Source organism: Euleptes europaea, chromosome 6 (genome assembly GCF_029931775.1).
Source record: "Euleptes europaea isolate rEulEur1 chromosome 6, rEulEur1.hap1, whole genome shotgun sequence".
NCBI lineage: Eukaryota > Metazoa > Chordata > Lepidosauria > Squamata > Sphaerodactylidae > Euleptes > Euleptes europaea.
The window spans coordinates 104,897,307-104,921,119 of record NC_079317.1 but is presented as its reverse complement, the minus strand read 5'-3'; the positions used below and the strand labels follow the sequence as shown (position 1 = coordinate 104,921,119).

At 46.7% G+C, this 23,813-nt stretch overlaps 1 protein-coding gene across 2 annotated transcripts in view; it reads right to left on the bottom strand.

Moving 5' to 3' along the window:
* CARNS1 (carnosine synthase 1) overlaps positions 1-23,813 on the bottom strand; it is a 211,244-nt gene that overhangs the window by 181,037 nt on the left and 6,394 nt on the right. The window contains exons 4-9 of one of the 2 annotated variants that reach the window (XR_008933361.1): positions 20,333-20,820; positions 19,894-20,095; positions 19,203-19,288; positions 18,435-18,666; positions 15,655-15,926; positions 12,347-13,662 (exon numbers count right to left, since the gene is read on the bottom strand). Coding sequence is in view for 1 of the 2 variants with exons in the window: in XM_056850944.1 (XP_056706922.1) it covers positions 12,430-13,662; positions 15,655-15,926; positions 18,435-18,666; positions 19,203-19,288; positions 19,894-20,095; positions 20,333-20,820 (2,513 nt within the window). In the remaining variant the exon portion in view is untranslated. Of the gene's footprint in view, positions 1-11,261; positions 13,663-15,654; positions 15,927-18,434; positions 18,667-19,202; positions 19,289-19,893; positions 20,096-20,332; positions 20,821-23,813 lie in introns of those variants that run through there. The other variant, XM_056850944.1, reaches the window with a different exon arrangement.

The following is a 23,813-nucleotide window of genomic DNA, read 5'->3' as shown; positions in this document are numbered from 1 at the left end:
AGGGTAATCATCAAAGGTCATCATCAAGTGATTGACTGGGACCCATGAGGGCTCACTGCTGATCCTGAGATCCCCTGCCCTGCAGCAGCAGGCTGCAACAATTGCTGCCTGCCCTCTCTCTAGACAGCAGCAGCTTTTGGGACTCCTAAAAGGACTGGATCCTCGTGCTCCCTCTTCCAGGAATGAGAGAGAGCGAGTGCGCGCATGCATGCAAGCGACAAGAGGGGGTAGTCTGCTTAAGTGAGGCTGCATTGGTGATCTTACCCAAGTTCCCCAAAACTTGAAACTACTACTGGGTGACTCCTTTCATTTCGGGGGATAGCCAGGAGTGTGAGCACGTATGGAGAAATGGCAAGTTTGGAATTTTAGAGAGCTGAGACAGACAGAAAAGCAGACAGGGAGCACTAGAGTTGTCTAGAAAATGATCAGACACAGTGTATTCCTCTTTCTTAAGACATAATGTGCATTCACAGATCTACTGCCTTGTAGGGGTGCTTCTTCATCTCCAGTGCTCTACTTGTATATGTGTAATTAAAGGAGAAATAACAGCACCATAAACTCCAGTGTTCTCTCATCCAAAGGAAAACAAACCCAGGTAGCACTACTCCTTAAACTCCTTGTTGCTTTGGGAACTAGGGAGTGTGTTAAGTGTATATACATTACTTTAACAATAATGCATTCTAACTGGCATTGAAGCTTTTTCACAAGTGTTTTTCAGATGGGGACAGGACTGTATAGTTTCCCCATTGCTGCTGCGGCTGCCAATACAATCAATGCAGCAGCAGTGGGGATTCCTCATAGTTTCCCTGCCCCATATCCCAGCAGTGCCCCCACCCCCGGCACCACAAGGGCTTTTTCAGTTTAAAAAACAATCAGCAAGTGAATATTTTTATAATATTTACTCAAATGCATAGGGTTGCCACTCTTTGCTACTGGCGGGAGGTTTTTGGGGTGGAGCCTGAGGAGAGCGGGGTTTGGAGAGGGGAGGGGCTTCAGTGCCATAGAGTCCAATTGCCAAAGTGGCCATTTTTTCCAGGTGAACTGATCTCTATCGGCTGGAGATCAGTTGTAACAGCAGGAGATCTCCAGCTAGTATCTGGAGGTTGACAACCCTACAAATGCAAGACTAGGTTTTTTTTCAGGTAGGTCATAAGAAGAAGGGGGTTGTTTTAAATTAATTTAAAAGTTATAGCTAGGTCCAATAATTTATTTACTTATTATATTTATAGTCCGCCTTTCAATAAACTTTAAAAAACCTTTTTTTGTGTACACCATTTTTAGAGGGGGTTGTTTTACATTCAGGATTATCTCCTTTTGACTAAATACAATGTGTGTAACAGATTCTCTGAATTCCCAGCTTTCATTTTAAAAACTTGTCTTTTATTGCCTTTCCCCTTATATCTCCACAAGAAAAAAAGCTGGGAATTTAGAGAACCTGTTACTTATACTGCTATAATGTTATATCAGTGTAATGATACTCAGTTTCCAAAAAGAAAGAAGCCCCTCCCCCAATGGCAAGGGGAAGAAATGGCCACTGTGGGAAAAACGACTGCTGTGTGGTTGGGACTGGGAAAATCCAAACTTTCCTACCCACACAGCAGCAATCCAGGCTTTGCTGCAACCTTTCCCAAAGCAGATTTGATAATGATCAAGGAACTCCTGAGAGGTGCATGAATGCACTAAAATGCTGTTGGGAAGCAGAGGGGGGAGAACTGCTTCCCAACAGCACTGAACCTGGGGCAAATAACCTGTGTGGAAATGGCCGTTCTTATTTTGGTGGCCAGCACCATAATGGAATTTTGCATCTGTACACTGGCAGGAATATACAGTGAAAATTAGGGATACTGCAAGGGTAATGGGTGGCAAGGGGAACCCTTACAAGTCATATGCAGATCAGAGATCTGATCTGAAGATCTGATTCCTGACAGTCAGGGATATTTGTGAGGTACACTGAATCTGACAAACTGAATATGGTGACATCATGTTTCATGCTGCAAGAGTGCATTATAACCTCAGCACTTAATAACCCATTTCATTAGTAACAGAAATGAGGCATGAAATCATAAAGATGATGAATTGCTTCAGAACATCTGGCATTAGAACAGAATCATGCCATCTAGTAGAATTGTAGCCTGTAATTTCAACTCAAAATCAAGAGACTTTATTTGAATTAAGATTAACAATAGTTGCCAACATTGAGAAGCTAACAAAATCTGCCTGAGGCTGAAGGAATGATACAGGAGGCCTCTGTAGAATTCAAATTAATAAATTAGATATGAAAGAAAGGATTTTGGAGTAAAGAGAGAGACTGAATGATGGTCACAATGGGTTCTTCACTGGTGGTATAAACTGAGTTCACAACTTGCTTCACACACATGGATATAAGCAGGTCAAATATGGGATCAGCTTTAAATCTTGCCTCACCCTTCATGTTTCAGGCAGTCTCCCCTTACGTTGTAAAGCTGCAAATATGCATTACACAGTTTATGTTAATCTTCACTTTATAAAATTATTTAAAAAATCACATTTTAAGGTGCAAGACTTCTCTGGGGATTGGGAATGGGTGGATACATTAGTAATGTTACAGACATTAGCCAATAAGCACTCACCACAACCAGCTTTTCTTCAATGTGCTCCTCAAACAAATACCTCTCCTTTTCTTTGTTTAAAAAAGGGCTCTGAGCAAAGCTATCCCTTAGCAGTAAAGCCAATCCCAGCATGACTAGCATGTGGGGACTTGGGGATGTCATGTGATGATGGTAATGCTACTATAGCTGAAGGACAGAGATATAATCCCCCCAACACCTTGAGGAGTCTGGAAAGACTATGGAAGTTGACAGTCATGGTGCCAAACTATGCATTATTATTTGAAGTCCCTTACTTGCACAGCCCCCCAACCAGGTAAATAGTACCGGTTTGGGGCTATTTCAAGTTGGGTACATTGCAGGGGGAGGTAAATAGTACCCGTTTGTGGCTATTTCAAGTTGGGTACATTGCAGGGGGAGGAGACTGAAGCCTCTTCCTTCTACACCATGGTCCCAATATGAATAAGAGCCTCGTTTGCTTGGAAAACAAGTTCCCCTGCTCCTGATGTCTGACTGTTAAGAGTCAAAGTCTTTAACTTTGTTGGGGGAACCAAGACCATACACATTACAAATTGCAATGTGGAGTCTGGGTTTAAATAAGGAGACATGTATTTTGCTGCAATATATCTTTCAAAAATGGTGTTGGGGCTAAGGTTTGCCACAGATGGGACGTCCCTTCTAGGGATCTCTCCATCCCTACACACACCCATTTCCACCTGCTTCCTTCAGACTTGGGACAGGCAAGGGCCTTAACTGACCACACCACTCTGGATCTAGGGCTTTACTAGAGAGGGCCCAGAGCACCCTCCCCGACCCCAGGCAACCCCCTTCATGGTGTGTCCTGATGTATGGCCAAATTTGAGGCATTAAAAACCCAGGCAGAGTGGCCAAATATTGTTATTAACCAAATATTAAAATATTATTATTATTAACCAAGTATTAAAATAAGAAACTAAATAGAAAAATATATAAAAATGGGACAGACTTAATACAGGGCAAAATTCACAAAGAAGCTGGACTAGGAGTTGCCAGGTCCCTCTTCGCTACTGGTGGGATATTTTTGGGGTGGAGCCTGAAGAGGGTGGGGTTTGGGGAGGGACTTCAATGCCATAGAGTCCAATTGCAAAAGTGGCCATTTCCTCCAGGTGAACTGATCTCTATCGGCTGGAGATAAGTTGTAATAGCAGGAGATCGCCAGCTAGTACTTGGAAGTTGGCAACTTGAAGTGCCCACGCATAGTCCCCAGCATTCACATGCACATGGGTATGAGCAGACACGCAAGCACCAACCCCCCCCCCTTCTCTGAGAGTTGGAAAGCAGAAACACACACACATCATCCGAGTAAACTGTCCTTCAAGGACGGAACTTTCCCTCCCTCCTTTCCTCGCTCTGGAAGAATGCTTTGTTCCCCCATATAGCGGAAAGGCTAAGTTATGTATCACAATGCTGAACATTGACTCGTATGTTTGATTGAAATGTAATAGCCTAAAAGTTATAAAGCTAACTGCTTGCCTCTTTGGGGGGGGGGGTTGTCATCTCCCGCCTGCCATCTGGGTGCGGAGGGTGAACACCCTGTTCTCTCCTTGATCAATAAAAGAACTGTTAGTTTTCATCCAACCTCCTCTCAATTGTCTTTAATTGGACTCTGTGGATAATTGGGGTCACAACAAACCTAAAGCTGGCCAGAAATCAACAAAGCTCCCTGATGCAATGACCTAATGTAGTCCCTACTGTATTTCAGTATCTGAAATAATATCCACAATATCTGATCTAAGTAGGCCAGACTCACTCCACAATGGGAAGAGGGTTCAACTCCCTCCAAAAGTAGCCTCCCTGCCACTCAAGCTTCTGGGAATGAACCAACCCCCCTCCTTCACAAAGGGCCTTTGTGGTCTGTTACAACTCTGCCTCCTTCACAGGGACTGGTGCCTGTTTTCCTTCCACTTTCCACCAGTCCACTCCTAGAGTTCGGAAGGTGCCTGGGAAATGTAGGCATATTGCAAAATTTACCCAAGGCCTTTGTGGAAGAGAAGCTTCCCTGATTCCTACAGGGCACTTCTTTTCTCAGCCTTAGGCCCAGGATCATGATAACCTATAAGAACGTAAGCTAGGTATGCTGGATCTGACCGACAATCCATTTTATCCAGCATTCTGTTCCAAACAGTTGCTGGTAAAATACCACCGGGAAGCCCACAGGCGGGCCTACAGACCGTGGCCCTCACTTTCTGACTGCCCCCTGGCATAAGACAATTAGATGCCCTATCGTTAGCTAGTAGCCAACAATAAACCCATCCTTCATTAATCTTTCCAAACCCCTTTAAAACCCACATAAGCCAGTGGCCATCACCTCATCTCATGGCAGTGAACTCAAGTCAGCTACCCTTTATGTGAATTTGAGCTTCCTTTTGTCTGTCTTGAATCTACAGCCAATCAGTTTCATCAGGTGACTCCAAGTTGTAGTATTATGGGAGGAAACAAGTTTCTCTATCCACTTTGTCATATCATCCATCAGTCACCTTTTTCCCTAAAAGGCCTGAGATGCTTTAGCCTTGACTCCTCGGACAGGTGCTCCAATTTAATGACTGTTTTTGTTTTCCTTTTCTGTACTTTTCCCAGCTGTACATTAGCCTTTTGAGATGCAGTGACCAGAACATTGTATCTCAAACCCCACAACTAATGTTTTCAGAATTTGTATTGTAATTTTCCCCGTGTATTTTTAAAAACTACCACCATAGAGGTAGACTGATGGAAAGCAAAAACATCTGGAAACAAAAACCATCTGTAAATGACATCTTTCTCCTTAGATCCTGACAGCTGTGATCTGATCATATGTTCGGTACAGGGGCATAACTGCTTTGGGACCAAAAAAAAGACTCTTTATGGCAACTTAATTTGTCAGTATAACTGAATAGAGAGAAAGAAAATATAAATACTGCGAGTTAAAAAAAATTGTGAAAAACTGAGATTTCACCATAAAATTTTCAGTGTGTGACTGATGATGTTTAAGCATCTAGAAATTATGCCATGTGCAGCCTGATCTGAGACATGTTTACTTGGGTGCTGGTCTTTTGGACTTCTCCTGAGGAAAGGATCGTAGAATTGCACTCCGAGAGGCGAGGTTTCATGGAAATAAAGAGTATAATATTAGATGCTCCTTTAGGTCTCTGTTTTCAAAAACATTTGAGTGGGTTACATTCCCTAAGGACAGGGACATAACCGGGTGTGTGTGTGAGGAGGGCAGCCACCTCTCCTGTGGCATGCACAGAGGGCAGCAGAATTGCCTCTCCTGTAGGTACCTCTGTGCCAGGTAGGAGAGGCAGTTCTGCCGCCCTCTGCATGCCACAGGAGCGGCGGCTGCCCTCCTAGCCCACCCCCCCGCAACCAGTTATGGCCCTGCCTATGGAGGAGGTATAATGGTTTAGTTAGGACAGGCTAGCTTTTAAATTGGCAACCACCAGGTCTAGGGTGTGTTGCCTCTTTGTGGAGATCTGCCACCTTCTGCTCTGCAACACACATGGACTTTGGGGACAGGGTTCACACTTTCCCTCCTTATTTTGGCTTATTTCATGTTTGTGATCCAAAACGCCAATTGTGTGCATTATGATAATCTCTACAATAAGTGGTTTCCTACAATCAGCGGTCAACTGTTTCAAAATCCTCTTGACTATTCAAAGCATTTTGGGGAAATGTAGGAAAAACTGGATTTTTGCGTAGGAATGATTGCAGCCATCCACAGAAGCTGGGCAGGAACCCTCTGTGAGATCTATTTGCTTTCATCTATGCACATATGCAAAGATCAAATATGCTCAGAGAAAGACTGGAAATGTTTGAGTCACGCTGATGTGGAGGGATCTGCTGGGCTGGAGGAGTGAAACTGAGAATTGGAAGACCATGCTTGCAACCCAGTACCTTCATTGGCCATGGATTAGCACCTCTAGCATCCTTTAATTATGTATGATGCTGTAATGTCACACGAGATATTGCTGCTGTCTACTTCCATAGAGTTTTGGCAGAATTCCACCTGGGAACCTGTGATGCAATCCCACAGGAATGGGCCCTGTGTGTGAATGATAGTACTGCTAAAACCCCTGGGATCCTTGGAGCCAATCTCCTCTGCCCACAAGGCTGGGTCATTCACATGCTGCCCTGGCCACTGGGATCCTGTCATGGACAGGTGACTCCCCACATGCATGTTCATGTGAAAGACATCAAAGCTAACTGGAACTCCATCAGCTGTACCGACTGCCACTTAAGGAAGATAACAATCAAGGGAGGAATGATGTTTTTGTAGTTGTTACATGTGGCTTGAATAATTACATACTTTGTTTGCCTGCACATAAAGGAAATTGGTGTCTGCAGGTGCATAATCAGTAATTTTACTAATACCTTTCAACTTCATTAAGCCACTGGGAAAGATCATCAGGAAGTTGGGGTCTTGGTGCCATCAATACGCTGACAAAACCCAGTGTTCTTTGCTAAGCACCCAGGGATTGCCATCTTTGTCTTAAACCTGTGCTTGGAGGTTGAGAGGATGAGGCTGAATAAGATAAAGTTGAATCCAGGCAAGATAAAGGAGATACTGGAAGGGAAGCCCTGGGCCATCCAGGGAGTTAGTTTGCCTGTGATATGGGAGTGAAGGAGAGTATCTCCATCTGATTTCATAGTTTGGATTCAGTCCTGCTCCTGGATAAGCAGCTAGGAGGTAGCATTGGAAGCCACGAGTGCATTTTACCTGTTCCATAATAAGCAACCTCTGGCCCTCACATTTTGCTTTTGTAACCTCCAGAATCAACTTCTACTCTGATGTTTAGGTGGGATTGCTCTTGAAGGTAACTCAGAAGTGTGAGCTAATACAAAAGGCCTCTGCTTGCCTCCTGAGAAATCTTGGAAGGCACGAGCACATTCTACCAGTATTGTGGTAACTGCACTAGTTGTCTGTTTACTTCCAGGCCCAGTTTAAGCTACTTATTTTTAAGGCTCTTCATATCCTAGAACCAGACAGCCCCTGGGGCCTACCTCTCGATCAGCCTTCTTGATTAAGAGCCTTGTCAAAACATCAGCAGCTAGGAACAGAGCTCACAGATTACCCAGTGAGCTTTGAGGCAAGCAGGTGTTCCAATTCAGATCTTTCCTAGCCAAGTCCAGCCTCTGAACCACCACACCATGTTAGCTCTCAAGAAGCATGGTCTTGCTGCAGTCACAAGGTGGCCCTCTTTGCTTTCCACATTTGGCAATTAACAGACTGCTGATTCAATAGCAGGCTGTGTTGCTTTTGACTGGTAGTTGTTGGTTTATGGTCTATCTGTTGGGTTTATTGTTTAAATATTTATTTTATTTTTACTTTAAAATGCCATTTCATTGTTTGCATACTTTGAGCACAGGAAACAGTGTCATATAAATGCAGTTAGTAAACAAACACGTCCATTTCCTCATGCCTTCTTTCAGATCCTTCTAAATTTTGTTCTTCTCCGTTTGTTGACATAACTGCAACATTTATATCCCATCCTTCCTCCAAGATATTTGAGTTGACCAAGAATGTGTGATTGCTCACAGGTTACCCTGTGAGCTTTGAGGCAAGCAGGTGTTCCAATTCAGATCTCTGAAGCCACCACACCATGCTAGCTCTCAAGAGCCAGGTTTTGGCCCCGTGCCTGCGATGTTCCCCAAGTACACTCAGTTGACTTTCTCCCATATAAATTAAAAGCTGCCATTCACTCTCGAGGATGTAACAGTTAAGCAGAATCTGCTTCTTATTCCTGGAAACCCCAACCTCCTCAAAGACTCCAAGGCCGGGCATGCAGTGTGTCTGCACTTAAGCAATATGCTCCACTAGTTCTAAAGCATTTCAGAGCTTCAATTTTTCATGGAAGAAATGCTGCATATTCCTGTTGTGATTGAACACATCACAAGTGGGGACTACTGAAAAACCAGAACTTGGGCTCACAGGAAACCATTCTTCTGGGCCCCTCCAACTGCTCCCATGATTATCTGAGCAGTAAATCTGCTGCTAAAATAATCCTTTGGGAGCCAGCTGCATCTCTTAACCTGAGCCCAATCAGCCATCATGAGGGCTGAAAGCACATAATAGCCCTTTTGTGGGAAAACTTACACTTCAGCCACCCAGATTCCCAGTTCTGGTTGGCTGTAGGCCAGTCCCAGCACAGCGCTTTTTGCTGCAAGGGATATGACATAGCAACTGGAGGGTAGTTTGCATGTGTAAGCCCCATGCATCTTTGGCTGCAGTGCTTTGAAGGGCTACACTGGTGGTTTAGTATGCCTGAAGTTTCTTCAATTCAAAAAATTCGGCACATTTTGGTGCTTTTTACTATGTCCTATTTAGTCTTAACATACACAAGCGCTTTTCTAACTGCCACTAGCTTTCTACTACACGATTTCTAGTATGGATCAGCAACATGGGTGAAACCTAGCCCCTCCAGAGAGATCCTAAAAGCAAATGATCTGCAGAGAAAGTGCATGTGAGGCAACAGGCCATGTTGAGAAAGGACTTCTGGGGCTGGGGCATTGCCCCACCTTTGCTACTTCCTTTTAAAGCAGTCCTCAAAGAACATTTCTGTTCATCTGTGGCTTTGATTGTAACAAAAGGTTGATCTAAGAACACTGGGCAGGCTCTGTACTCCTAGAACCTTGTAGGCTGATTTGTTTAACCAGAGTAGTCCTTAACTGGTTGTACATTAAATTTCCCCCCAATTCCATTAAGTAATGGGTAGGATGGGAATGAAAATCACAGAAGAGGGACCAAGGCAGTTTCCCCTTGTTTCTGTGCAATGTAGGCTTGCAGGCGATCCAAGGGTCTGTGCAGAACAGAATGGATTTATCAGATCTGGTCTCGTCACAGCCTCATGTCCATATTCTGCAGCTGAAGATTGGCATATAAAGCGGTATGGGGCTACAGAGTTTGGGTATGTGAAGCACCCCTCCCCAAACTTGTAAACACTGTGCCTATCCAGTGTCAGCAAAGGACCAGCAAGCCTGGCCCTCATGTCGAAGAGAGGCCCAATGTTGACTGGAACTCAAAATCCAGAACCCCATGAATTCTGAGATAACCCAAGAATCCAGGAGGTTTTAAAACTATAGACTATTAAGTGCCTGGGCTCGTGCTACCTCCATGGTCAAATAGAAGTAACTTGGCATTTTAATCGTCCTTTTCCAGTGATTATCTCAGTCAACGGGCCCCCTTTTTAGGGCTTTCATCTTTCCCCCCTCCCCCAAATTCTCTGCTCAAGTGCTTCTCTCACACCACTTAGCAACTCCTGTGTATGCCACGTTTTGCAACATTATGGACCGCTCTCATGAACAAAATTATGTAACTGAATAACGTCTGCCTATTTTCTTCAACATGCCTCATCCATTCTGCTCACATAATTTGGTTCTTCATTCCACATATTATATGTTTAGAATTCATGGGAGCTATGTACAAAGCTTGTACTGTGGAAAGAAGCATGAAACATGTGGTGTGGATCTAGTGAATAACACTCCAGTTCTGGTGGCAAGTCCTCCAGGTGTCAGGATTTATCCCAAGAAGCCAAGAAAACTGATTCATCCTATGCAGGACAAGTGAGAGACACATTAAGGCAAGGCCAGTACCCAGAGGGGCCAACTATGCCTGCCTTAGCTTCCACATTGCATTGTCAGCCCTAGTAGTATGAGGTAGTTATAGGAATTAAATTTCATTGGTCCTACACAATAGTTTAAGATAAAAGTTGTCACCTGGGGAAGGGAAATAAAAAATTTTGTGTGGGTGGGTGGGTGGGGGAGAGAAGCCAGTCAAAATGCTCTAAATTTCTCTAGGAAATAGCCTATGAGGGCCTATGCTCAAGGTAGCACAGAGCTGAGAAGAGCTTCTGTAACAGCCGTTCAATGAAGCCAGTCTAGTTCTTCAGGTAAGATTTAGGCACACTATCTTCCCCTTCAAGAACACAAGAAGCTCTTGGTGGCCTCCCAGAAGTGGATGGGTCCACAGGATCAGAAAGCCTTTTCTTCATACATTGACGTCCTCCAAAATCCATTTGCTTCCCTGTAAAACTTCTCCATCATATTTTCCTTCACCTCCAATAAGCAGTTAGCTGCCAGAAGCTGAGCTGTGGAGCAAGGTGCAAATAACACCTCTGCAGTCCAGATATTTTTACATGGCATTTTATTAGGGGAGGGACTATTATGCCTGCCTTGTTACACAAGTGGTGGAAGGATAGGCAGGAAGGCAGGCAGGGTCACCAACCCATGTTAGGAGGGGTGAACTTAACTAATGGTCCTGCTGTTAGTCATCCACTCATGGGCACCATGACATTCCCATTTCCTGCCTCCCCTCTCCCCAAATGGGATCAAGGTGTCTGTCATTTTAGGCATCACAGGCTCTGGAATGTCCTCCCAAGTTGCCCCTCCTGCAACTTTTTTTCCTTTTGTCATAGGAAGCAGCAGAGAGCCTGTGAGCTAGTAAAAAGACAGAGATTCTGTTCTGCTATGCTGATCAATTGGAAGTCTGTTCTGCTTCTTTCTCTTTATGCTGGTTATAGGCATTTTGGGGGATGCTGGTATTCTAGGTAACAACATGGTTCAGGAGCTGCTAGGACTATGCAGGCTTGCTACCTCATCACAATTCAGCATGGTGTCGAGGTTGTGGCTTGTTATTGCAGAAACAGGAATGCTAGCACTATAGTTGGTTGAGTAGGGTCATAAGGGGCTTCATCTGAAGGCTTATTGTTTTAAGGTAATTCAGGAGTGCTGGTGCTGTGATTTTTCACTTCAGAAGCATACACAAATGAGTTATTGTGGAGCGTTTGGAAGTGCCATCACAGTGACTTACTACTATAGGGTCTCTTGGGGACTTGCTAGGGGGAGGTGCTATAGCAAATTCTCTTATGAGCACTGACAATTCACATGGTTTCTCCCAGCACTGGGTATCTATGCCAGGGATTACCAGAGTTATTGCCCTGTGTTATCCTATGGTTATTTATGAGCACAAACTTGTGCACGCTAAATAGCTCCTAAAAAGATGTTTTGTGGCACTAGGATGTTATTGCAATCTTTCTAAGTGCTGAAACAGAAGAACTAGCTTGTTAAACGCCTTACATTCTACTGCTCTGTAAACGTCTGTTACTGTCGGCTTGTGGTCCTTCTGTTACTGTAGGTTTGTTGAGGAATAAGGGCTTGCCTGTAAGTAGATTCTTACCCAGGAGCATGGAGTTCGCATACAGGGGTTTGGTACAGAAAAGCTAGTGCTCAGAGTCAGCATGTACTATTTTGTTAGTGTAGCATCACTGGTGAAGCATTGGCTGCTGGAAACTGCAAACAAACAAAACTGACTCCCGCCCTCTCCTCCACTGACTCTGGAAGCCTGAGGTAGGTTCTGTCCAGGGGCTGCCCGGCTCAGAAGCCAGTAGCTTTTCTCCAGTGGAAGAAAGGGAAGGTGAAGAGGCTGGAATAGGCCTCTTTTCATAGTAGTAGGGAGGAACAATTTGGGAACCAAGGTGTGGAGGTTACTCAGAATGGCAAGCAAAGGAAAAGGATATGACTCCACAGATAGGGCAGAAGAAGGGTGGGGCTCCGCAGTTAACAGGGTCCCCCAAGAAAGGAGAGTGAGCCCATGCAAGTGTGTGGGTGATGTGGGCACCGCACTTACCAGAGATGGCACCAGATGGTGCCACACTCCTTCCTGAGGGACACAGCAGCCACTTGAGAAAGACTGTAGGAAATAGGGTGTCTGTGTAATGCAAACCCCAGTGACGGGTTGGGAATAAGGGAAGATAATTTAGGAGGGATAGGCAAGGCTCCCTCTCTAGAGCAGGCCCAAGCTCGGCTCCAGACTGAGGGAGCCATATCTCCGAGGCTATTTGAAATGAGAGAGAAAGTGAGTGACGGGATAGTGTGGTGAGTCGATGCCCAGCACCTGGCAGATGCCCAGCAGCTTGAGGCAGGCCTCACGGCGGCTAGAACTGGCACAAGCCACATTGCAGTAGGGCTCCTCGTACTCAGTGGACACGAGCTCGTCGTCGAGCAGGTTGAGGCGGATGACCCCGCGCTCATGTAGGGCCTGGAGTGTCTCCAGGCTGGCTGTGGACTTGAGGGCTTGCAGGTGCTGTGACACCAAGCACATCACCCCCACCAGGTGTGTGCGGGGATGAGAGCGGGCAGGCAACAGGGGGGCCACCCCACAGGCCACCATGACTGAGGCCAGCATGATGTCTACTCCGTAGATCTCCTGAATCCAGTCGCGCAGATAGAAGCCACCCATGCGGGGGTTGATCTCAATGAGCTTGGGGCCAGCTGCCGTCAGCTTGAGCTCCACATTGAAGACACCGTCGGTCAGGCCGCAGCCCAAGCAGCACTGGTAGGCAGCACGAATGAGCTGTGCTTCGCGGTCAGGGGGCAGACAGGTGGGCATGCAGGCAGCCGTCTCAGTGAAGTTGGGCACCCGAGTGGGCCCGTTATCAGATACAAATGCCCCCACCATGCGCCCTTCATATACCACCAGATCCACGTCGTGTTCAGTGCCAGAGACATACTCCATCAACAGCATGGTGTTGCCCCAGCCCAGCCCGATGCCTGGATGGTCAGAGTCATCTCGCAGGTCCCTGGAGATCTTGTCAAAGTGCAGGTGGCACTGCTGTGCATCCTCCACCAGCTTTACCCCCACAGCCCCTGCCCCATACTCTAGCTTCATGACACCAGGAAAGCTGAGGTGGCTGGCAGCTCGCTCCACATCAGCATGGCTCTCCAGGTGGCAGCAGGGGACGGCATACAGCGCGGCTGAGGGCCAGCGAGCCCCCTCCTTGCGCCGCCGCAGTAGGTGCAGGTGAGTGCGGCTCTTCTGCTTGGCCACCCGCATGGCAGTGGGGGAGCTGCAGCGCAGGCCCAGCCCCTCGCACACCAGGGCCGTCAGGACCATGCAGTCATCCCAATAGGACAGGCAGCCATCCAGGTGAAGGCCCCGCTCCCGCACGAGCCCCACCAGCCGCTGAGCATGCTCCTCGTCTCTCTTGTGGTCCGTGGTGTCATAGTGGATGAAGGTCTGCACCAGCTGGGAGGCAAAGTGGTTGGGGTCGGACTCCACCAGGTGGATCTGGGGATGGGAAAGAGGAGAAAGAGAGAGACACAGAGAGAGGTGGGAACGGAAGTAGGGGTTGAGAAAAGGAAAGGGGCAGGCACAGAAGGGCAGAGATGCAGAGAAGGTGGGAGAAAAATCAGAGATGCATCACTACTGACAGTATCAGAGAAGGCCAACTCCTCGGGACCAAGTGCGGCACAACAGCCTCCTAGGCAGGAGGCACCGTCCACATGGCCGGAATCAAATTGAGCATTCCATTTATGCTCTTGGTGGGGAAGATCACCATTCCTCCAGCACCCTTAGGTTTGTGGGGAGGGAGATGGGATCTGAGTTTTCTCTGGATCCCTGTTTCTGCAGCAAACATGTTTAGAAATGAGGAAGTCCATTGGCCTCCAGGTCTGGGAGGAGAGGAGTGAGGTACTGGGGCAAGATCTAGGCTGGCAGTGGGGAGGAAAGGGTCAGTCTTGAAAGACAAAGCTGTGCCAGCTGGTTGCATGGAAAATGTACAGGGAGTCACACTTCCTTTCTCCATCTCCTCTGTGCCTCCTTATCTGGATTCAGTTTAGATCAGGGAGGTGCCTCCATTTAGCTCACTGAGCTGTGTGAGCCTTAAGTAGGGAGCAGGTGGGTGGGGAAGCATTAACGGTTTCACTGCTGATGCTTTTTAAGCAGGAACATCCAACAACTTCAGGGATCTGGAGACTGGCATGCAGACCTTTTTTTGTTTGTTTCCTCTAAGAGCCACGCCATTTTCCAAGAGGAGCTTGGGGATAAAGCATATAGACTGTCCCATTCTGAAGACTGCAGCTTCTGACATAGACTCTGGCACATTAGCTAAGGTGTGCTCTGTTCAGGGTCTGAGCTGGAGAATGGAGGTAAGATTCCCCATAGACTTCCAACATGGGCAAACTCAGCCCTCGGTCCCAGAGGAGTAAACTGGCATCAAGGCACTTGTACCCTTTGAGAACAATCAAATGAATAATTACTGGCTAAACCTTCAGTTGCACTCTCTCTGCCTGCTTCCACCCAGGCTGCCACCACCGCCACCACCACCAAGTCTTGCCTCGTTTGGTCCCCCATCCACTGAGCAGGACTTATATTTGCATCTCTGGGAGCCCGGGGGATCCATAGGTCTCGAAATCGGGGTCTAGGGGCTAGGTGACACCAGAGTTCATTCTTGAATTTGCACTATATTCCCATCTCCTTTAAAGGAGGAAACAATGGGCAAGGCAATTTCTCAGTATTGATGGGGGAACCATTTGTATCTCAGGCTTGGAGAAGCCAGAAGAAACAATGGTTTTTATGTGGGTGTCTGGAGAGGAAGGTGGGTGAGGTCGGAGGATTTTACTAAACAAGTTGTTTGGGTGTTTCCTAGATGCCTTGGCAATACAGCACTCACCCTATTTTCTGTGCCTTTAAACATCTGTGTGACATGCTGGAGATGCAGCAGTGGAAAAAGTTTCATTGTTGGCCTGCTAGACAGCTATTAAAGACACAGGAGGCTTGCCAAAATATAAAGCAATTCAGTTGGCAGAGGGTGTCCCATCCCACAATGGCTGGATCCTCAGCCCGGGATCCAGGTCTTGACACAGTTCTGTTTCTTAACACTGCTAACAGACACTTGATGTGGGCAGAGGCAGCTCCATCTAAGCATAAAACCCACAAGAACGGATAAGAACTTCTCTCTGTTCCCAGTGACTCTTTCAACAGAAACCTACTTCTAGGCTGGCCCTTCAAAAAGCCCCACTTGAAGTAATTCTGATGAGGACAGCCCCATCTGACTCAATGCCAGAAATGGGGCAGGCAAGTTCTACTGGAATAAGTGAAATGCCCCCTTTTGGAGGCGGGGGCAGGTGGGGAAATTTGTGGTGTCCTCTCCTCTTTGTGCTTAGACCACACCCATGAAGTTTATATAATATGGACAGGGACTGCAGGGGGTGGTGCTGCTCTAGCTAGTCGATCCTGCAGCCTGTGGGGGGCTGCATAAGTCCGGTTTCCGCATCTTACTTTTAGCCCGTAGTCCCTGGCTGCCTCCCAGACGAACTTTTTGCTGACTCCGCCGGCCCCAATCACCAACACGTGTTTGCCCTCCATCAGATGGCACTGGGCACGACGCAGCATCGTCTCCACCAGGGGCCGTGCCACCTCACCCGCTGGCGCTCCCACCACCCGGCCCATGGACTCAAAGACTGAGCAGGTTTCCAGGCATAGTTGTGAGTTCATCTCCAGGGCCACCAGCTGTAGAACCTGGTCTTCAGAGCTCAGTAGGAAATCTACTCCTGCAGAGAGTAGAAACCAACATATTGTCAGTTACCAAGGGCTGGGATACCAAGGGCTGGGATGATCATCACAGACATGCTGATGACTGGAAATCTTTGTTATAGAACCAGGGTGGGGAAGGTAGTATGGCGTAGCGGGACTGGGACCTAGGGGATTTGGCTTGCCATGAAAACCTAGATGACTTTGGGTCAGTCACTCTCTCTCAACCCAGACTACCTCACAGAGTTGTTGTGAGGATAAAATGGGAAAGGCAGAACCATGTGTGCCACTCTGAGCGCCTTAGAGGATGGGTGGGATAAAAGTGGACTAGGAAGATAAGACCCCCTTGGAATCCCAAGCAAGTAAATAAATAACCTTCTAAAAGCTGAGCTGTTCACTGGATCTGGTGCTTGTCCCTTGAACAAGAAAACATCAAGAACAGATGCAGCTGCTCTGCCTTCCATCCTGATGCCCCATGTCCGCAAGACAGAAATATATTAATGGATTAATAAAATTGCTTGCCCTCTTTTCTTGCCTGTTGTGAGGTCAAATGTGCCGTGGTTGGTTGAAGAAAGGGCTTGTAGAGGAAACAGCACAGGAAGAGCAACAGATGCCCCCTCTTGTGAGGCTTCATTGTTTTTCAAAGGAACATCTACCTGCTGTTTGGTTTTGGTGACAGATGTGACCTATCAGCTCAGTGGGCTAGGGGGCTAGACTTGGAGGCTACGGCGCTCTACGTAAGAGGCTGCTCAAAGGGCAGAGGAAAGGAACCGAGGAGGAAGCCTGATCTGGGCCTTTTGGCAGCGAATGGGTCACCAATCCTGAGGCAGATCTGGGTGCATGGAAATCACTAAATTTTCCTCTAAATTCAAGGCTGATGGCCAAAAAAAACAATACCAGCACTAGATCTTGAAACAAAACAAAAAAAGTATCTCAAGAAGCTGCTCAGTGCAGCCCAAACAGAAGAAGCTTCTACTGTTCCTGGATACTGTGGAGGAGCAGGTTTTGTGCCTCCACAGACTGCTGCCACCAGGCAGTGAGTGAGGATGGGACTCATACACCACAATATGGATGAAAAATAAATCTAAATAATGAAAAGGAGACCGAGAGTTTCTGATAAAGTGGGACATTCAGTGAGATAAAAATGTAATGGATGACTGGCAATTGCGTTTGTTTCATGAGATGTTTGTTTAAGAAAAATTATTGCCATGGGAACCTATTACTTAGGAATATCACTTGGGCAGAGTTCAGTAAAACATTTATAGCAGAAGTTTCCAAAACAGTTACCCAGTCAGCAACTGCCAGCAGTGGGCTGCAGATGTTTCACTGATGGGTCACCATGCTGCAAGAAGCCTATTTTGTATTCAGCAGAGACAATGAGTTAAGGGAGTTTCGTTTCCTTATCAGCACTAAAATGCAGACTCCAAAAAGAGCACAACTCTACAAGGAGCAGCAGGGTCATAATTTGCCACTGACCCCAAGACAGCAGCATGCCCTGTGGTTGAGGAAGCCCTAAGTAGGGAGACCAGAAAGTGGCATTCGTCCCAGGGTCAATTTCCATGTTGTTATCATAAAACAAACAGGTGGGGGCCTGCAAGAAACTTGTGAGAGTAGCTATCCCAATCCTCCCACCTTTGTTTCTTCCCCTCTCCCCCTATGTCTCTCATTTCTCACTCTTTCTCCCTCCCGCCACCCCTTTTCTTTCTCTCCCTCGTGCCTGTCTTTCTCTGTCTTTCTGCCCCCATCACTCTCTCTTTCTCCGTCTCTCCCCACCTCATCATTTTTTCATTCTCTTTCTGTCCCCCACTCCATCACTCTTTCTTTCTTTTCCCCCTTCATGGCATCACTCTCTCTTTCTGACACTCATCATTCTCCCAGCTAACCTTCCACTGCTACCCCCACAGCAGAAGTGGCAGTGGCGACTCTCTTAGCCGCTCGCCTGCTTCTTCCTCCCCCCCACTCCCCACATGGCAGCAGTGACTCTCTCAGTCACCTGGGCCACTTCCTCACCCCCCAAAGCAGCAGTGGCGGCAGCCCTCCTAGCCACCCACACACAGCAGCGGCAGGGCTTCAGGCAACTGGCAGGGTCCTCTGGAGCCACCATATCAGTGGCTCAGGTAAATAGTCTATGCACTCACAGATCTAATGTGACTGGTTTTTTTGGGGGGAGGGGTGTTAAACCCCAATATCATTTTTGCAATTTTTAGGATTTTTCTGCAAACCTGGGGGGTTCCCCAAGTTTGAAGAAAAATCTCCTTTCTCTCAGTGCGAGCCCAATTGGCGGATTTAGATATCCACAGATCTGTCCACGCTTGACAAAAAGATATACAGATGTATTACGGGACACCGTGTGAGCCTTTTCTTAGCCTATAGCTCTTGATGAGTGCTCCTTTGAAGCAGATTGTAGAGTTTTGCTCCTTTCACTTAAACAAGCTGCTTCACATTGCTGCAGATTTTTGAGCAACAAAATTGCAGTACTCCATGATATCCTACAAAAAGGCCCTGTCATATTTGATAGGGAATCTCACCAATAATGTCAGTTTGTGCTCGGCGACCACCTCTTTGCTCAGCTGACAGACCAGCCTCCATATCAATGAAGGCCTTCATGGCTGCCTCAGCCTCCTGTTTTATCTGGACATGGATGGCTGCAATCTGGGCTTCATCCTTCAGCCCCCACTGCTGTAAGCTGCTTTCCAGTGTCTGTGGAACCGTGGCCTGGTGCTTCAGGGGTTTGTCTGCCCGGCCCACACCACACACTACCTGGAAAAAACAAAACAAAAAAAGTAAGATCTTCCTGGACAGCTAACATTCAGCTTCCCTATCTTCCAATCAGCTTTCCCATTCTAAGAGTCTCAATTAGTCTGTCCACTTTATTTTGCTTTGAAAGGAAGCTATACTGCACACGCATAGAATTTATACAAGTAAAAAATACAGTTCTACCCTGATTAATGAATACCTGGTATACTCCCTACTCAGAGGGAGGTTAGGGATGGTGAGCCAATCTAGTCCTATTCCAAACAAAAAACTAGAGTCAGAAGATCACCCCAATCTGTAGGCACCTTCTGTTTGTGTGTGCCTCCCCCAAAAAAACAGGGGAATCCCCCCCTCAATGTTTCTCTGCCAGCCAACCAATTCCCTCCGCAATGGGACATAGAAGAAAAGACCCCTAACTCTTTCTTGTCCTGTTTGAAAGCACTACAGCTTTTCTGCCAGTGATGACTACCTGGGCCTTTGACTCCCACCCTCCATCTATAAGGCTGCTGTAAAATTGCTCACAAGCCCAGAGCTCCTGTTACCTTGCTCAGTAGAGGCTGGTCCTTTCGGGATCTGCAGACAACAGCACAGATTCGAACTGCCAGATTGGGTCGCGGAGATGTGTTGCCTAGGAATCAGTGATGTAGGGTAGAAAGAAAAATAGGGAAAGGCAATAGAAAATATCAGAGAAGCAAACTGATAGGAGTGGAACACGTGGAGGAGAGTGAAAAGAATAGGACCAGAGAGCAAAAGTAGAGGGATATTTTGGTCTGGGGTCAAATAAGCAGTGCAGAATTACCCGGGGGATTCTGGGATACCAACATGGTAGCCTTTCCACCTTGCCAGTGCCATCAATTGTCTGGCTTCATGCATTTAGCAGATTGCATACCATCTCTTTCAAATACAAAGTAAGATGTAATGAGATGAAGCACAGCAAGTGTGAAGGATGGTGTCTTTCTCAACAGCAAGATCCAGATGTCACTGGATGCTGTCCTATTGAAATAATTTATTGTTCAGGGCCAAATTGACCATATGAACAGTATCATTAAAGTATTGAAATAATTTACCTCCTTGAATTTCCTGTCCTGACAGGAAAATCCAGGAGGTGGGAGATTATCACACCACAGTATCTGGTATCATGTGGATCCAGCTTCACAGTAAAGGAGCTGAGTTTGAGGACAGTTCATAGCGTGAACTGACCTTAGTGGGAGGTAACTAAAAGATATCCCTTACATGGAGAATTGTTTGTGCCAGAAGGGCCAGGCTGGACCACACGGGCAGTAGGAATGAAGGCCTCTAGCAAGATGCTCTCCTCCTCTTCCAAGGTCTCCAAAAATGCAAGAACAGCTTGCAGGATGCCTCCCTGTTCCAACTTAGCATGGAACGACACTGCTTGAGCTCCACTCCACCGCCAGCCTGATGGTTTCACCACCACCTGCAGGAAAAGCAACAGAAATAGGCCTTAGACACGGGAAAGGATCCTGCATCAAACTCCTGCCCACATAAATGCACTTTCTACTCTTAAATTGCCCGTGTATACAGTTTTTCTGACCTGTCAATATCTGAGCTGGATCCAAAAAAGATGACAAGTAGTACACTGTTCTAGGTCCATGGTACCCCCTTCTTAATCCTTCCTTTCTAGCCACCTCATGTCAGGTTCAGGGCTTCTCACCTGGCTGTAGGGTTCCATGGCACCCCCTTGCAAGAAGGCAGTGATTTCCTCTTGGAGCAGGTTGTCCTGTCCTTCCCGGCCGCTCAGCTCTACCATGCGGACCTGCTGCTCCTCTGTCACATTTCGTAGGGGCAGTGGCCGCTTGAAAGTGAAAGCCAAGGTGAGGGGCACTGCTACTCTTGCCTGTTGATCCATGAGCTGACGGCTCAGCAGCTTATCCTCCAGCAGGCGAGCCAGCTCCCCTGAGCCCCCTGTGGGACAGTCGAGGTCCCGAGCCAGTTCTGCGGCAGACTGGCCTTGTACCTTGCATGGCCCAAAGCAGCCTGTGAAGTAGGTGACACGACGTGGGGGTGCAAATTCTTCCAGTGTTGTGCGGCCACCAAGGTCAAAAGTCACGGCCTTGAAGACCAGCAAAGAAGACTCCCCTGGATGACACTCTGAGGGTACCTTGGAGAGCCAGGCAGGCGACAAGCACAGCAACATATTACCTGGGTAGAAGGAAAACAATAAATCCAGCTCCTAAGTGTGTACAAGAGATGGACCCACACTACAGAGAAGCTTGCTCTGGCTTCCTAAGATGGCAAAAATGTCCCATGTTAAAAGTTTTGGGTGGGGTTGCCAATCTTAGGCAGCCTGTACAATGTATATAACAGTAATCAGTAGCAGCTGGGTGGTTTGGCACCTTGCAAACTCTCAGTGCCGTCAACGCCCTGATTATCTGCTCTGACAACTGCCTTGGAGCCAGCTAGGTCGGAGTCTGTCCTATTCTTGTTCTCTGGAAAGTGTTACTCTATCATGCTTTTCCATATGATATGACTGCAATGAGAAACAAAGACTGCAAGGGAAATGGAATAATTGTCATGACATCATTAACACCTCTTCAACATTTTTTTGCATTAGACAGTAGTCCTGATGCGCTATTTATAATCTCATAAGCTAAAGTGGGTCAGGTCTGGTTATAAGCTGGATGGGAGCCTTGGAGTTTATCCAGATGAAGAGCCAAAGTGCATTTTAACCTTTGAAAGACTGGCCTGCAAGTCTTGAATGTCAGTAATGCTACTTCCAATCCATGAAGGAATTTTTTTTTAAAAGCACCCCAAAACTGAATAATATCGAGCTTTTTATATACAGACAGAATCTTCAACTATACGTTCACTGACTTACAAGTATACCAATTATAGTTGAAGACATTGCCTATGTATGAAGATTCCTATCTCTTTGTTTGGGGGATGTTTCCCCCCCCCCTCTGGGTCTCTGAACCTATTCCCCCATGGTGTGGAAGTATTGCTGCAAAAGGATCATGGGTTCCATCAGTGAGAGAAGAAAAAGGAAATGAAGCAGTGTCCCCAAATGATACTGAGATCGTTTAATGAGAACTTGCTGGTGGTCCCTGGCCCTAAGAATGTGCGGCTGTCCTTTGCTCTGCAAAGAAACATCAGGGCTTTGCAGGCTTTTCCACCAGGCCTACGATTGAGGACAGCCGTGAGTACCATCTTTACTGGCCTCCCCCACCCTTCCCTTCTCATGTTGAGGGGTGGCCGCCTGTGTCACTCTTACAGCAGAACGGGATTTGTGTGCCATCTGTGATTAGGATTTTAAAGTTATTTGTATTGTTACTGTCATGTGATAGTTGGGTTTTTAATGATGTTACCTGGCCTGAGCCAGCTTGCTGGGGAGGGAGGGCCACAAATTTGAAAAATAAATAAATGTTCACAAAATGGTGGGGCATTGATGTCACTTTATTGGGCTGTGGTGGTGGCCACCAATTTGGAAGGCTGTAAAAGGGAGTGTACAAATTGATGGAGGATGGGGCTATCAATGGCTACTTCCATGATGGCTACTTGTCACGATGGCTGCTAATTGTGATGGATATCTACTTCCTCAAGTACCAATGACAGTATGCCTGTTTATATCAATTGCTGGAGAGCATGGGTAGGAGGATGCTGTTGCAGCCACCCTAATGGTGGGCTTCCTAGAGGCAGCTGGTTGGCCACTGTGTGAACAGAATGCTGGACCAGATGGGTCTTTGGTTTGATCCAGCATGGCTCTTCTTATGTTCTAATGGCAGGTAAGGCTACCAGTATTAACAAAGATGTGTTTTCCCACTCAAGAGCCATTGCTTAGGGCCAAAGAGGACTTTGATCTGCCGCCATTTTCTTATCACACTCCACTAAAGGAAACTTTTGGATTCTGGGATGCTGGTCTATAGCTACTGAGGGGCAAGGCAAGAGAAAACACCACTGGTCCTCCAGTCATTTAAGTCATAGCTAAGTTATAGCTAGAGTTAGGTTGCCCTGCTTATAGGCCTTCTGGGAGAGCCAGGGTCATCTACCAGGCCACTGTGTGAAACAGGATCCTGGTCTAGAATGGATAATTGGTCTGATCCAGTAGGGTTGCGCTTATGTTCTTATCCATTTGAAATCTTCATAGCACAGTGTCAGTTCCTTGGCTTTTAGCTGACACCCTGTCAATACTGTACAAAATACCTTGGTAGAACATAGCTGCCATGTTTCTCTATGTCACCATGGACAGCAGTGACTCCTGGCACATCCATTGTCCCTCACACCTAGCCTCATTTAAAGGGATACAGGAGTCACATGTTGCTACTCTTTCCCAAAATACCCTGTTTCCACTCTTCTTCCCCAGCAGTATTGCAAGAGGAGAGCAGCCCAAAATTTCCCCAAACAAACTAAAAAGGAAAGAAGGCCCCCACACTTTGATGCTGATGTTATACATTCTGTCGGGGGGGGGGGGAGGGGCAACACCCCCAGGGAACGCCACAACTGTCTAGAAAACAAACAACTCCACTACTCAAGCCACTCCCACTTTTAATTAGATCTTGCCAGCCAGTGAGGAACTTCTACCATACAATTTGTATCAAAATTAGTGCTATCATATGCAAATCTGAATCCTTACATACAAGAGTGTACGAGAATGCACAAGATTCTCAGACTTATGAGGACTGTCTGAATAAAACACTAACTGGGGCTCTGGACACATGGCGGAGCTTAGTGGACTATGACTGGGGAGGGTGATAGACACTGAGAAAAAACCTTTTAATTGCAGTCCTTGCTGTTTTTCAGGCCCCTTTTTTTAACCTGGGCAGTTTCCTCCTAGCCCCAATGCTATTTTACCTGTCTTTGCATGTCCTTATTGCATGCTAGGAGATAGAGGAACTCATTCATGAGACCACTACTGTAGAAACAAGTTTGGATGCATTTCATTCTGAAAACACTAATGGGCTGGGCAGCACATTACATTAAAGAAGTTCATAGTGCTTTGTGGTTTCTTTTCTTTCTTTAAAAAAAATTGTTTGGCTAAGACTCTGCACTAAAGCCACACCTTTGCTTTTATTGTCCCTGTGGCTGGATGATCCTCCCTACCCCCTGACCCATTTTTATTTTTCAAACCAAGGTTACCAAAAAAAAATCTAGTTTAAACGGCAGCATAAATGCATGATGCTATTAGTTGTGATCTAGTA